The sequence below is a fragment of the Liolophura sinensis genome, chromosome 9 (genome assembly GCF_032854445.1).
Source record: "Liolophura sinensis isolate JHLJ2023 chromosome 9, CUHK_Ljap_v2, whole genome shotgun sequence".
NCBI classification, from domain to species: Eukaryota; Metazoa; Mollusca; class Polyplacophora; order Chitonida; family Chitonidae; genus Liolophura; species Liolophura sinensis.
In genome coordinates, this window is record NC_088303.1 from 25977738 (window position 1) to 25990597 (window position 12860).

Genomic DNA, 12860 nt, shown 5'->3' on the forward strand with positions numbered 1-12860 from the left:
CCATCATGTACACAACCAGTATCCATCATGTACACAACCTGTATTTATATTCAGTGACTTAACTTAACAACCAGCCTGAGCATGGCCATGCTGAATTACATAGTATTACTCGCTTTGAAAGGTTTTGGTGAAATATACAACATCAAGGTATAATTGTTGTTATGGAATAACCAAAGTGCAAAGGTAATTAAAGGGAGATAGCTGAGTTCAGATACTTGGTATGAACACGCTGGAAACACGTGAAGCTTATACACAGTATATTTACAAGTTTGAAAGGCTAAAGCGACATGGTTTCATTATTATTGACATAATGAAAAAACAAGCTGACAAATGATTGTGTAATATAAAAAACAATTTCGGAGACACATTTGCACAAAAATCAATATAGTTTAAAATAATAGCATGTTCTCACATATACATTCAAGGTCACACTTCTCACCAATTAGTTTCAACTTTAAAAATGGCAAAATTAAATTTTCACATCACTTTGTTCTGCAGAGATGTGACATGTTTCTGCACAACTGTTCAGGTATTAATGTCATCTAGCCTCAATATTTCAGTTAACATATGTCTTAGATGACAGTTTTGTTTTCTTCCTGCCAGATGAATCCACAGAGGCACACCTTCATCGTCTATCCACGCAGAGGCTTCCCAAATGTTTAAATATCCTAAAATGACTGGAATAAGTATTGCGTAAAAATTACATGGGTTATATAATCAAATGCAGCTGTGTCTCTTCACAGTGTCTGCAGATCCCTGGTGATAGTTTTTCTGAATACCTTTGATATTTTCCTGTTTCTGCGTGGACATAGCTGCATGTCCAGGCCCTCATTTTCACCACTCGTTCTATTTGGATGCATAAAGGTAACACTGAAATCCAACCCATGAATTTGTCAAGGTCAGCCGACCTAAACATTTTAAAAAATGGTGTAACACAATGCCCTACACACAGGACATACAACAGTTGAGCCCGTCCTCCCCAATTATTCTGACAATGTCCTAAGAAAAGTCCTGAAATGTTCCTATCTTTGTCACCCGCTAAATTTATACAGGCGCCAAAGTCTCTTCTCCGCGGGTAAGAATGATAACTGTGCCTTCTGTGTGCCCTATGGTCTGCCATTCATCCAGACTTGCTGCACCAAATGTCCACCACAAGCCACAGAGTATCACCATGTGGATTAGTTAGAACAGCTCAAATGGATTTTTCACATCACATCACAGCTTCTTCCCTTCCTCTCTAAGCTGCTGAGGCTGTCATCTTCTCAAGTGCTTAGCTTTTCAATTTCATCCATGTCGTCAGCATTTAGCGGTTCAATTGTTCTGCCTGCAAACAGAGGAGTTTGTAACAATAATTAAACAATAAGGTGTCTTTAGCACATCCTTGTGACACAGAATACAGGTACAGGATATTCCACTTACACATGAAATCCCCGTCAAATGACATTTACTAGAATATTATTTTCATTTATTTTTTTTGGAAAACTGCTTTGTCATGTTTTTAGCTTTAATGTACTTAACAGGTTTTTTTTTTTTTTTTTTTTTTTTTTTGCATGAAATTCTTTTTGGTGGTTTGCTCCTTTGTATGACCTGAACCATCTCCTACATGTTTCTAGATGGCCTGTTTTTTGATGGAAATCCTTTTGATGTTTTGCTACTCTGCATGACCTGTAGCCTGTGCATGTTTTTATATTGTATGTATGTACGTCTATCAACTGTTTTTTTTTTGTAGCATTGTCACCCTTGTAGCTGTCTAGTTTTGGCGTGAATCATCCTAATTAATGGAACATCAATAAAATATCTGTCTGTCAGTCTGTCTTGAAAGCATGGCACAATTCACATAATTTATGCCAAAGTAAGCCAAAGCAATAAATTAGCCGCTGATCAATTAATCTGTTTTTTATGTAATAAATTACAAATAATATTCACACTGAAACACCGAACAGCTGGATTACCGAACAGAAAACGAGCAAGGTTAGGGTAAACACACTGGGTATTACAAACCAAAAACATTTATTCAATTCAAACTCTGTGCAAAAAAGTGACTCAATCTGCCACAGTACTTGTAACAGTAAACGTATGAAGGCATTGGGCTTCACCACATAGCAACGTAAGTAGAGATGAACAGGGACCTAGTTACCAAAATGTTTTTCTATCTCCTTCATCACTTGCATGGAGCGATGTCCATCAACCATGTTTATGGCAAGTCCGTTTTTGCCAAACCTTCCAGTTCGTCCAATACGATGCAGGTAGGTCTCACAATCTGGTCTGTGGTCATATGTCACAGGCAGGTCAAAGTTCACCACCACCGTTACCTGCTCCACATCAATCCCTGAAATACAGCACATGCTAATTAACCACACTATTCACCTAATTATATACTCTAATTATAGCTGTACTATGTTGGGTATAAACCCTAATAGTGCTCAGCATACACCCTGGTAGTGCTAGGCATACACCTTGGCATTAGCTGGCATACATCCGCCAATGCTGGGCATACCGACTGAAAGTAGAATCTGTCACCATTAACAAAAACAATTCACAAAGCAGTGCTGGGCATAAACCCTGGCAGTGCTCAGTACATGTGGGATGGGCATGCGTCTTGGTAGTGCTAGGCATACATCCTGACAATGTTGTGCATACACCCTTTTAGTTATGGCCAAATACCTTAGCATTAACAGGCATACACCCGCCAATGCTGTGCATACACCCTTGTAGTTCTGGGCAAATACCTTCACAGTAACAGGTACACACCCGCCAATGCTAGGTATGTGTCTTGGTAGTGCTAGGCATACATCCTGACAATGCTGTGCATACACCCTGGTAGTTCTGGGCAAATACCTTAGCCTTAACAGGCATACACTCACCAATGCTGGGCATGTGTCTTGGTAGTGCTAGGCATACATCCTGACAATGCTCTGCATACATCCTTGTAGTTATGGCCAAATACCTTAGCATTAACAGGCATACGCCAATGCTGGGCATACAGAATGAAAGTAGAATTTGTCACCATTAACCACAACAATTCACAAAGCTAATCGTGTGAGCTGAGTTGAGTTGAGCAGAGCTGTTACCTCTAGCTGAGACGTTGGTTGTGATGAGAACCTTCTCCTTGCCATCTCTAAAGCGATTTATAATGGCTGCTCTCATCTCTATCGTCAACTCGCCGGTTAACAAACCAACAGCGTGGCCTTCTCTGGTCATCTGTTCAGCCAACCATGAAGCTGTTTTTCTCGTCTGTAACATGAGATATATCGGTATACATAAACACTGTACCTGAGCTAACATTCTGCACCTGTGGATGGTTGTGGCTCTGCCACTATAATGCTAGCTGTCGCCATATAAGTGAAATATAATTTAGGACTGCAAAAACTACAGTCAAATAAATAAATTAATAACACGTGACTTAGTTAAAACAATGTGTCGTATCACAGTTGTGTCATCATTAGATCAGGAAAATGTAACAATTTAGGGTAGCAATAGGGAAAGGGAAAACTTTGAAAACAACAAAAAAGAACTGAAATCTTTGAAAGTTAAAGAACTTACATGACAGAAAATCATGCTCTGACCAATGGAAATTGTGCCATAAATATTTGAGAGGGCTTTAAATTTTTCCTCAGGGCTAGTGCACTCAATGTAAAACTGTTTGATGTTGTCAAGACTTTCTTCTTCTCGGCGTAGTCGGATCTTGACAGGGTTTGGCACCACGGCCTGAGCAAATTTCATCACCTCCGCATCATACGTGGCAGAAAACAAAAGCATCTGACAGTCCTTCCGTAAATTTCTGAAACAAAGAAACATTTACATTTGAAAAGCACAATGCCAAAACACTGTTCTACATTTGCTCTGATTTCTTCAACTTACAACATAGCTTGAAACTACACAAAACTAGGGAAACAATAAACCTATATCTTTTACACAATACACCAAATATTAAAAAATGTTTTGTCTGTATATAGAAGGAAATCCATTTATTTTTTGGACAATCAATATGTGTCCTCAGCAGCTAACTTGCAAATGGAAGTCAGCAGTGACTTGCTTTAGCTTGAAAACATTGTGGCGCATTAGTGAGGGTGGGACATGCATAGTAATACCCAAGCAAAGCCTAGTACTTTACCAGAGTGTTATAAAGCCCCAGATTCGCAAGCTGGCGGTATCTAAACACAATCCCATTGGATAATATGCAAAGCTTCAGCTTTGGTATGCTCCGTATCTTCAGTGATTATGACTCAAAACTGGAAGTTTGATACCCTAAGTCTTCTAATTTTTAGGACAGATATTATTAGTATTGAAAGCAGAATATTACATTTCTTTACCTGCTTTCTGGAAAAGTAAAGATATGAGTATGTTGTTCATTAGATGGTCTAACTATGGGAGAAAAAAGAAACTTAATATTCCTGCTACAATTACATAAGTATTAGTTAAAATGAGCAGGCCAGGTGTCCAAAAATTAGAAGAAATAAGGTAGTTCTCGTTGGAAAGCAAAACACATGTCCCAGCTCATGGCAAGCACTGTATTTTGCCTAAACTTTGGTCTCTTTCTGAAGCACAAAAAAGTCCTTTCCATGATACTTTAAATGCCAACAGTTAAGTTTTTCTGCTAAGAAATCAAACTTCACAAAAAAGTGTTAATAATCAGAATCAAGAAACATGCCCAACTTTGGGTGAAATAAATCAACTAACAAACTGTTCTATATGTGAGGCACAGATGTTTACCAAAAAACAAATGCTGCCTTGGTAGAAGACTAGAAGTCTGCAACAAACTTCATGTTAGGCCGAACAAAATGGTGGCAAAATTCATGACAATCGCCTTTCTGAGGCTCCTCATGTGTTTCAAAAACATGCCCCTGTTGGAGTGTTCTATTGTTTTGCATGGGTAATAATAAATTCATAGTTAATATGTGGGGGTCTCCGTGGCTCAGTTGGTTAGCATGCTAGCGCAGCGTAATGACCCACAAGCCTCTCACCAATGCGGTTGCTGTGAGTTCAAGTCCAGCTCATGCTGGCTTCCTCTACGGCCGTAAGTGGGAAGGTCTGCCAGCAACCTGCGGATGGTCGTGGGTTTCCCCCGGGCTGTGCCCGGTTTCCTCCCACCATAATGCTGGCCGCCGTCGTATAAGTGAAATATTCTTGAGTACGGCGTAAAACACCAATCAAATAAATAAAAAGTTAATATGCGCCTAGAGGATGAAGGTCACAAAACATCAGGAGTTGTTTCTCAGTGGTTTTTGAGCGTCACAGTGTTATTTATCCTGTAGTTACATTCCATGTTCCTCTGTGTGAGATTAGCTTGCCTTTACAGAGCAACGCTGCCCTCCACTTTCCCCAGTGTAGTAAACTGACAAAAACCTAAGAGTATTCGTGTGAGGAGGGATCTTACTTCTGTATACGGATAGACTGATCCTGATGCCCCTGTGTGGCAATCATCACGTCTGCCTCATCCAAGACAAAGACATTGACCTTCTTCAGGTCAAGGACCTTGAACCTGATGCTCCAGTCCATCACTGTGCCCGGAGTGCCGATGATGATTTGCTCCTCTAACCTCTGGCCTTTGGACACTGGACAAAAAATAAACATAATCCATTGCTAATTAGTGTATTAAGAGTGACTATCAGTCCAGACATGCCGTAAATTTATGACCTTTAAAAATATTTGTTTATTTCCTTGGTGTTTTATGCTGTACTCAAGAATATCTCAATTAGTGTATTCTTCAACATGTTCCAATGTTTGCAAAGTGTTTATTCAAGTATATACCTGTTGTGAAGCCCTGAAATTGGCCAATCGAAAATCAAATTAAAAACAAGCTTAAATTGCACTGAAAGTTGCTCTTTCAAACACGAAAAGGTTGAGGAATTGGGGTAATATACAACGGCGGCCGGCGTTATGGTGGGGGAAACCCACGACCATCCCCAGGCTGCTGACTTTTTAAAACAATGTGCTCAGCTGGAAAACACCAATAAAAAGAAGAAATGACAATAATACCACTCCCGCTATGTATTCTGTTCGTTCATTTGCCTGTAGTTTAACACTCCTTTCCAAATGGTCGTAGTCAAATCACATCCTTGCAGTTTCGAATATTGACATATTTACACTGCTGCCTCACTGGAACACTGTCCTGAAGACACCAGACATAACACCCTACCCAGTCACAATATGCTGACACCAAACCAACACCAGTAGAAAATCAATCACAGAAGTGCAAAACTTAAGGAATAACCACGTTCAGATTTGAACTCATGTCCCCTGTTTACAAGGGTGAAAATCTAATGTCTCTATCATTGCTGTAAAAAGAAAATAGTATGGTGATTCCATACATATTTCATAATTAAAATAGTTTTATAAAAGTAAAACTAAAACTTAACACTTAAAATACATTCAATTCAACAACCATCAATAAAATGTGAAATAATTTTGAGTTAATATAACAGCTGAAGACATGCTTCAAAAACAATCGCAAAAAGTACAAAGGACCTTTACATAGATTTAAAAATACATTAAAGTCATTATAAACTTTAGACATTATTATTATTATTTAGACCAATCAGTATAAAGCAGTTGCCTGTGATGGATCATCAAACCACATGAAGACTTACCTCTCTGTCCCCGTACAGCATAAGCTATTTTAACATCTGTCATGTGTTTTGCCATCTGCTCTGTCACCTGACCAATCTGCAGGGCAAGCTCGTATGTGGGGGCCAGGCACAAACACTGGTACAGAGAAGACAATTCATTAAATAAATATCTACAGAGTAAGTTAATCTCAATGTGAGAAGGGGCCTCTGTGGCTCAGTCCGTTAGCGCGCTAGCGCAGCGTAGTGACCCAGAAGCATCTCACCAATGCGGTCGCTGTGAGTTCAAGACCAGCTTATGCTGGCTTCCTCTCCGGTCGTAGTGGGAAGGTCTGCCAGCAACCTGCCGATGGTCGTGGGTTTCCCCCGGGCTCTGCTCGGTTTCCACCCACCATAATGCTGGCCACCGTCATATAAGTGAAATATTCTTGAGTACGGCGTAAAACAACAATCAAAAAAAAAAAAAAAAAAAAAAATCAATGTGAGAATTATACCCAGTTAACAAGGACAATGTTAAGTTCGTATAAATGTGGCTTTGATCCAGTTTGACGCTGCTCATGGGAATGCAAAGTGGGGGCATTTATTCCAGTTCAGTTGCCCCTGCTAGCGACGTGGTTTTAAATCGATTTCAGGTCTTGAACTGGTTCACCTGTGATGTATAACTGGATTAAAATGACCCGGATACATATTTTCAGTATAAAGTTGCTACAACGAACGTGTACATGTTGTATAACTAATGATAAAACAGTCTAAATATTACAATTCTGAATATGTACATGCTCATCCAACTTGGCCATTACAGTTTGATACAACATTTAAAAAAAACAAAAAAGACAAATTACATGATTATTCTATAAATTAACCTGAGGGTGTTTCTGTGAGGCATCCACCCTGCTCAGCATGGTCAGAACAAAGGCTGCTGTTTTCCCAGTTCCACTCTGCGACTGAGCAATCATGTTAGCTGGACTGAAAACATTATTGAAAAATTATAACAAACAAATTCCTTATATATCATGCCGGTCATGCTAAGAGGTTGAGAAATAGACACTATCTCTTCAGCACAGTGAAGACTGAATACAGTAAATGTTTTTAGAGTCAGAGGTGGAAATGATAACCCACAAAATGCAGACCCCTTGCCTGCACAAATCATGTGCGGCATGCCTAATTTTCTGTCTTCTGGCCACCATAAATTTATTATCAAATCTATTCATGCTTGTTGATTAGGTGTCAAAATTATCCACCGTATATGTTTGACAGATATAACTGGAATGGCGACAATTGCCTCAAACAGACCAATGGGCAAACCAATGCACTCATCATAGCCTCGTTTTCATTAGTTTCATTTTTTCCACGCAGTCTGCTGAGTCCGTCAGTTTGGTCCTAAGGGAGATAATAAACACTTGTGTGCTCAATGTATGTATAAAATTAAAACTAGGACAGACAGCAGATTACTTCAAATGATTAACATTAGGCAAGCTGGAGTATTTTCGATTTGTTGAATTGTTTAAGCTCACCTGCTTTACAGCAAATTCTCAACTTTGTAGGGGGTATACATACACACTAACTTATAAAAAGCATGCATAATATTTTACTGACAATGGCAAGCCGAAGTTATTTTACTTAGTCACATACTACAACCAGCATCTGTAACTAATGTCTTTGGTTAAAGTTGCTTTTGTTTATAGTGATGTTTTCAATGCTCCATATAAGGCCCGTGTAATGATCAGTAGTTTTATAAATTATTTGTTCGTCCATTCAGGATTATCACCTAAAGCAGGAACATTTTTTTGGACATTTTGTCCGCCCTTTTTCACCAATATACACTGTAATTGTAACAGATAAATAGTTTTTCCCACATGGTTAGTACACCCAATGGACAATATGTATGTCTATACTTTTCTGAAAAACTGACTTTCGCAATTTTCTGCTTTAAGCACTTCCAATTAATATGCCTTGAAAAATAGAGGGATTACAGCAACCAAATGCACAGCTGACTGTTGAGTAGGCTATTTTTACTGCTAAATATCCTTAAAATATTTATTAATCACATTCATTATTAAAGACACAAGCACTAAATAGTGCCCTTTAAAGCTATTATTCACACCAAAAAGTGCCACTTTTGGAAAAATGCCAAATGCGCCGTTTTGTCTGAAGCTAGGAGTCTGAGACACAAAAGGTGGAGTGGGTCATCAATTCCACCTTTCACATGAAAATATTTATGATATTCAACCTTCACTGTGCAATATTCTATTTATTACTTACATTTTGACAATATCAAGATTTATTTTATCTGAACAAGTTTAAGTCATGTTTTTAGGCAAAAGCCTCCACAACTTTGTGTATGCAGCATGTTAATGTTGACTGAACTTGTATTATGACCTCATCCTATTAAGCTTGTACTGGAATGTCGTCAAACAAAATGTTTCTTTTTTAAATATCAAAGTGATGTCTAACGGAGTGAAAAATCATCTTTATCAGCAAAGGAAATCCTGACATTTCACCTTCATATAAATAATAAAATACCATATACCTTGTTCATTTGTTTTTGACTATTGTGCCTAAAATTTAGTTTCACTCATGAATTATTCGCATTTACTCTTTAATCCAATATTCGTTGCAACTTACGGATCTGCCAATAGTGTCGGTAAAGCGGTTTCCTGGATCTTGGATGGAGCATTAAATCCCATGTCATAGACCCCCTTCAACAACTCAGGTTTACTGGAAATATAATGAAACTTGTACATTAAACCCACTTCATATATACCCGCTTCACCAACCCCAGTTTACAGAAAGTATAATAGGAGTTGTAAAGTGGATGAAATCCTGTTAATGCCTTCAACTGAGTGCCTTTGTCAACACTTTTGGCATAACACTAAAATAATATTTTAAAATAGTTATGCCTGACAGTATTTAGTAGGCAGAAAGTTTTAATCTTGAAAGAGTATACATGACAAATGTCTAGCCTGATCAGTTATATACTATAAATACAATAACCAAAAATACTCACAGATTCAGGGCCTCAAAACTTTTGACAGAGTACAGCGGTGAGCTGGGGTCTTTTCTCATAACCTCTATGTCATTTTTGTTAGTGACCAGTTTTGACCGCAGCAGTTTTCTCAAAAGAGATGCTTCTTCCTCAGTTGGGGCTTGAATAAACAACAACAAGAACAACGTCATTATCGCCTCCACCACTGAATAGCAAGCATGTTAAATATCAAAGACAGGGCTTGATCAATCTCTCACAGGTTTATTCTTAAGAGAATATTTAGGTTGTGATGAGAAGCAGTGATAAAAAACCTTGGGACTATATAATGAAGTAGAAAACCAGTCACCCTGACCACGCCACAAAGTTTCTCATCAAAATGCTCATAACAGGTTTGGTGAAGCTGAAGCTGGCAACATCTTCTGTGCAATTTATTCACCTCAAAAATTTGACTTTCAGACAAAACTGCATTTGTTCAATTGGCCAATTTCAAGGCTTCACAAAAATTAAAGTTTTATCATTCCACGCAAAATAATGCCCCAAAGAATGTGCTTAAATAAACACCTTGAAAACATGCAAAAAGGATGAACAATTACAGAATGTTTTAGAACAGATAATGATGTGATTACATAATCTGTAGGACAGCCCATGGGCATTACTGGCATTGCCCAATATTGTACAACAACATTCTCTGTGTGGAAGAGTGTACCCATTGTAGTATATCAGTATACTGTTTCTATTAGGCTACCATATATACTTGTATCTGTAAAATATGGCTAATTTTCTGGTCTTGGAAAAAGTTCCCAAAAGACATGATGATAAATGTGAACCCCAAGAACTCTGTCATCGTTTACAATAGTTGGCACAGTAATACTATTAACAATAATATTAGTTGGCATAATAATATCCTTCAAAGAGTGACGTTTACCCTTTTCACCATCCTGTGCTTTTCCATCTGTTGAAGCGACATCTCCAACGCCGTTCACTGTTGCAGCAGCACCTCCTGCTTCTGCTCGCTTTATCTGCAAATCTTTCACCTGAAAATGAAAATAATATTCATGAACATACGTTCATTTATTTACCAGATTATGTTTTACACAGAACTCTAGAAATTTCACACATATGACTGCTGTCGGGTGTATGCTTCCAGCAATTCATCCACCAGTCCATGATAAACGTTATAAATTGATACAAAGGTTACAATACAGTAAACCACCATAAAAACTTTTAAAACCTTGCATGTATGCTTTTCTTTTAGACTGTGACGTTTGCTGGACTTACCTGTTTGGCAATGGCCTCTGTGTTTCTTTGAATAGTCTGCTCCTGTTTATCCACTTGATCGGCCCAGTCTGCCATATCTGGATTTTGGCAAATCTGAGAAAATAAAAACACATCATCAAACTACTTCATATCTGTCCATTTCTTTTTTGCATTTGCCTCTTCCTCAAGTACAGTAATGCAACAATAAGCCAAATACTGTGTTTAAACTAAAAAAAGAAAAATATGTTTACATGTATTTTGGTTATACGGTGCAATTTTAGCCCTTTGAACTTCCAGAGCAGAGTCTGGGGCTGAAGCGAGTGTTCCACAAAGCACTTCACAACACAAAAGTTATCATTAAATAGACCAGTGGCTGTTTGCAAAAGCAACTGTAGGCTAAGTTGATTGTAACTACCATGGTAACACATGTTAAAAACATATGTTGGTATGGTAGCTGCAGCCAACTTAACCTACAAAGGCTTTGTACAAGAGGCTCCAGAAGAGAAAAAAAGCAAGAAATAAACACAAGATTATAAGACAAATCAGCATTTCAGGAGTTTCGCCAAATCAAGCAGGTTTGGACAAGATAAGGTGGGATTCTCACAAACTAACACAGCCAAAAGGTCGGATTTTATGGTTGGTATTCTGTCGTAATTTTTTGGACGTCAAAGAATGCATAACTAATGATATTCAGCTGACAACCTTGATATGAACAGTCATGGTTACAAACAAGTAACTCTGATTTGAGTTGCAGCCACCAAAATTATAATCATAAAGGAGATGTAACCCCAAAAAGAGATATTTTGTGTAATTTCCTCAAATAAAAGTAATGCCTAACACTACATTCACAATTGTGAGTGAGTGAGTGCTTGGGCTTTAACATTGTACTTTACAATTTTTCAGTCATATAACGACAAAGGAGTCTTTTACCTATTGCTGCTTCACTGAGACGACTTACCAAAGGCAAGTAAGCCGTCCTGCGTGAGCAATTATACTGATGCGGTTCAGCCAGTCATTGCACTATTCCCTTCATGCTTACAACTTCCTCTTTTCAGGTCTTAGGTGTGCCTTGATCCAGGATTGACCCTGGATCTATCGCCTCCCAAAGCAGACGCTCTACCAATTGTGCTATCAGGGCTGGGCACACAATTTTGAAATCAGGTATTTGGCTCTTCATAGGTCTTGCCATTTCACACATGATTTAATGAGACAAAGGGTGGGAGCTCTTGCAAAATAATGCAGCTAAAAGACATGATTTTACAGAAGTTGTTTGAATACACATCTTGTGCAGTCGGGTCTGTTGGCTCATCAGTGCCGCTAGCAGCTACAACTGCCTCATGTCTATTAGCCAAACTGACCCTCTATACGGAGAGCTACGACATATCTGACAAAGGCATGTAACTGCAACAGGTTTTTAAATGGTGCGAGCTCTGACATTGGTTTGGGGGCCATCCTCAGGGGAATATTCTTTAACCATATTAAACGTCAGAGCAATCTCGGAGTAACACTCTACCTGAATTATTAAGCCATTGTTTCACCACAACAAAAATGTTTGAAGTCCTGATAATCATATTTGATAATCCTATTTATTCTCCAGCATAGTCTGCTGAAGGAGTGAAACAAGCCAGTTTCTTAGTCTGTGTCCCAGTGCATTTAAACCTAAAATCTAGGCGGCTGAGACTCTGAGCTGCCTTACATCGAAGTTATAACGACATATCGCCACATGCTGGATGGTGTTGTTGTTGCCTCTACTTATTTCCCAGATGTGGAGGACTGACTCATTTCTTTTCGGTTTGGGCCATTTCTCGTTGTGACTTCATCAAATTTCTGAGCATATATTTCAGTCAAAGAATAAAAAAAGAGAAATACATTTCCTAGGAACATACCTTTGGATAAATTCTCCAATTCTCCCCAAAACTTTTATAGAACTTACAAACTGCGTCTTCGAATTCTGTATACACGATACCGGTTTTCCCCTTCCAGTTTCGCGATTAAATAGTTTCGTAGCTCGAAAGTACTTGTTCTTCTTTTAAACTACTTATAAATCAGTT

The 12860-nt window shown here is 38.4% G+C and overlaps 1 protein-coding gene across 1 annotated transcript; it reads right to left on the reverse strand.

Moving 5' to 3' along the window:
• Positions 1 to 242: 242 nt before the first annotated feature.
• LOC135474777 (ATP-dependent RNA helicase DDX19A-like) lies at positions 243 to 12778 on the reverse strand. The gene is made up of 12 exons (XM_064754372.1): positions 12696 to 12778; positions 10831 to 10923; positions 10478 to 10586; positions 9574 to 9712; positions 9192 to 9284; positions 7430 to 7532; positions 6591 to 6705; positions 5378 to 5555; positions 3544 to 3781; positions 3072 to 3234; positions 2138 to 2329; positions 243 to 1324 (listed from the first exon to the last, which is right to left on the reverse strand). The coding sequence occupies exons 2-12, from the start codon at positions 10903 to 10905 to the stop codon at positions 1263 to 1265; spliced, it is 1467 nt and encodes a 488-aa protein (XP_064610442.1). The 5' UTR covers positions 10906 to 10923; positions 12696 to 12778; the 3' UTR covers positions 243 to 1262.
• Between the last annotated feature and the right edge of the window lie 82 nt (positions 12779 to 12860).

Bases quoted from the DNA above. Each gene is read 5' to 3' on its own strand.
- LOC135474777 (XM_064754372.1), bottom strand. From the start codon at position 10,905: ATGGCAGACTGGGCCGATCAAGTGGATAAACAGGAGCAGACTATTCAA. The intron at 6,706-7,429 runs GTTAATTTATAG...TCTCTGTACCAG, and splicing joins CCTCACAGAAACACCCTCAG to TGTTTGTGCCTGGCCCCCAC. The intron at 3,235-3,543 runs GTAAGTTCTTTA...CTCATGTTACAG, and splicing joins AGAGCATGATTTTCTGTCAT to ACGAGAAAAACAGCTTCATG.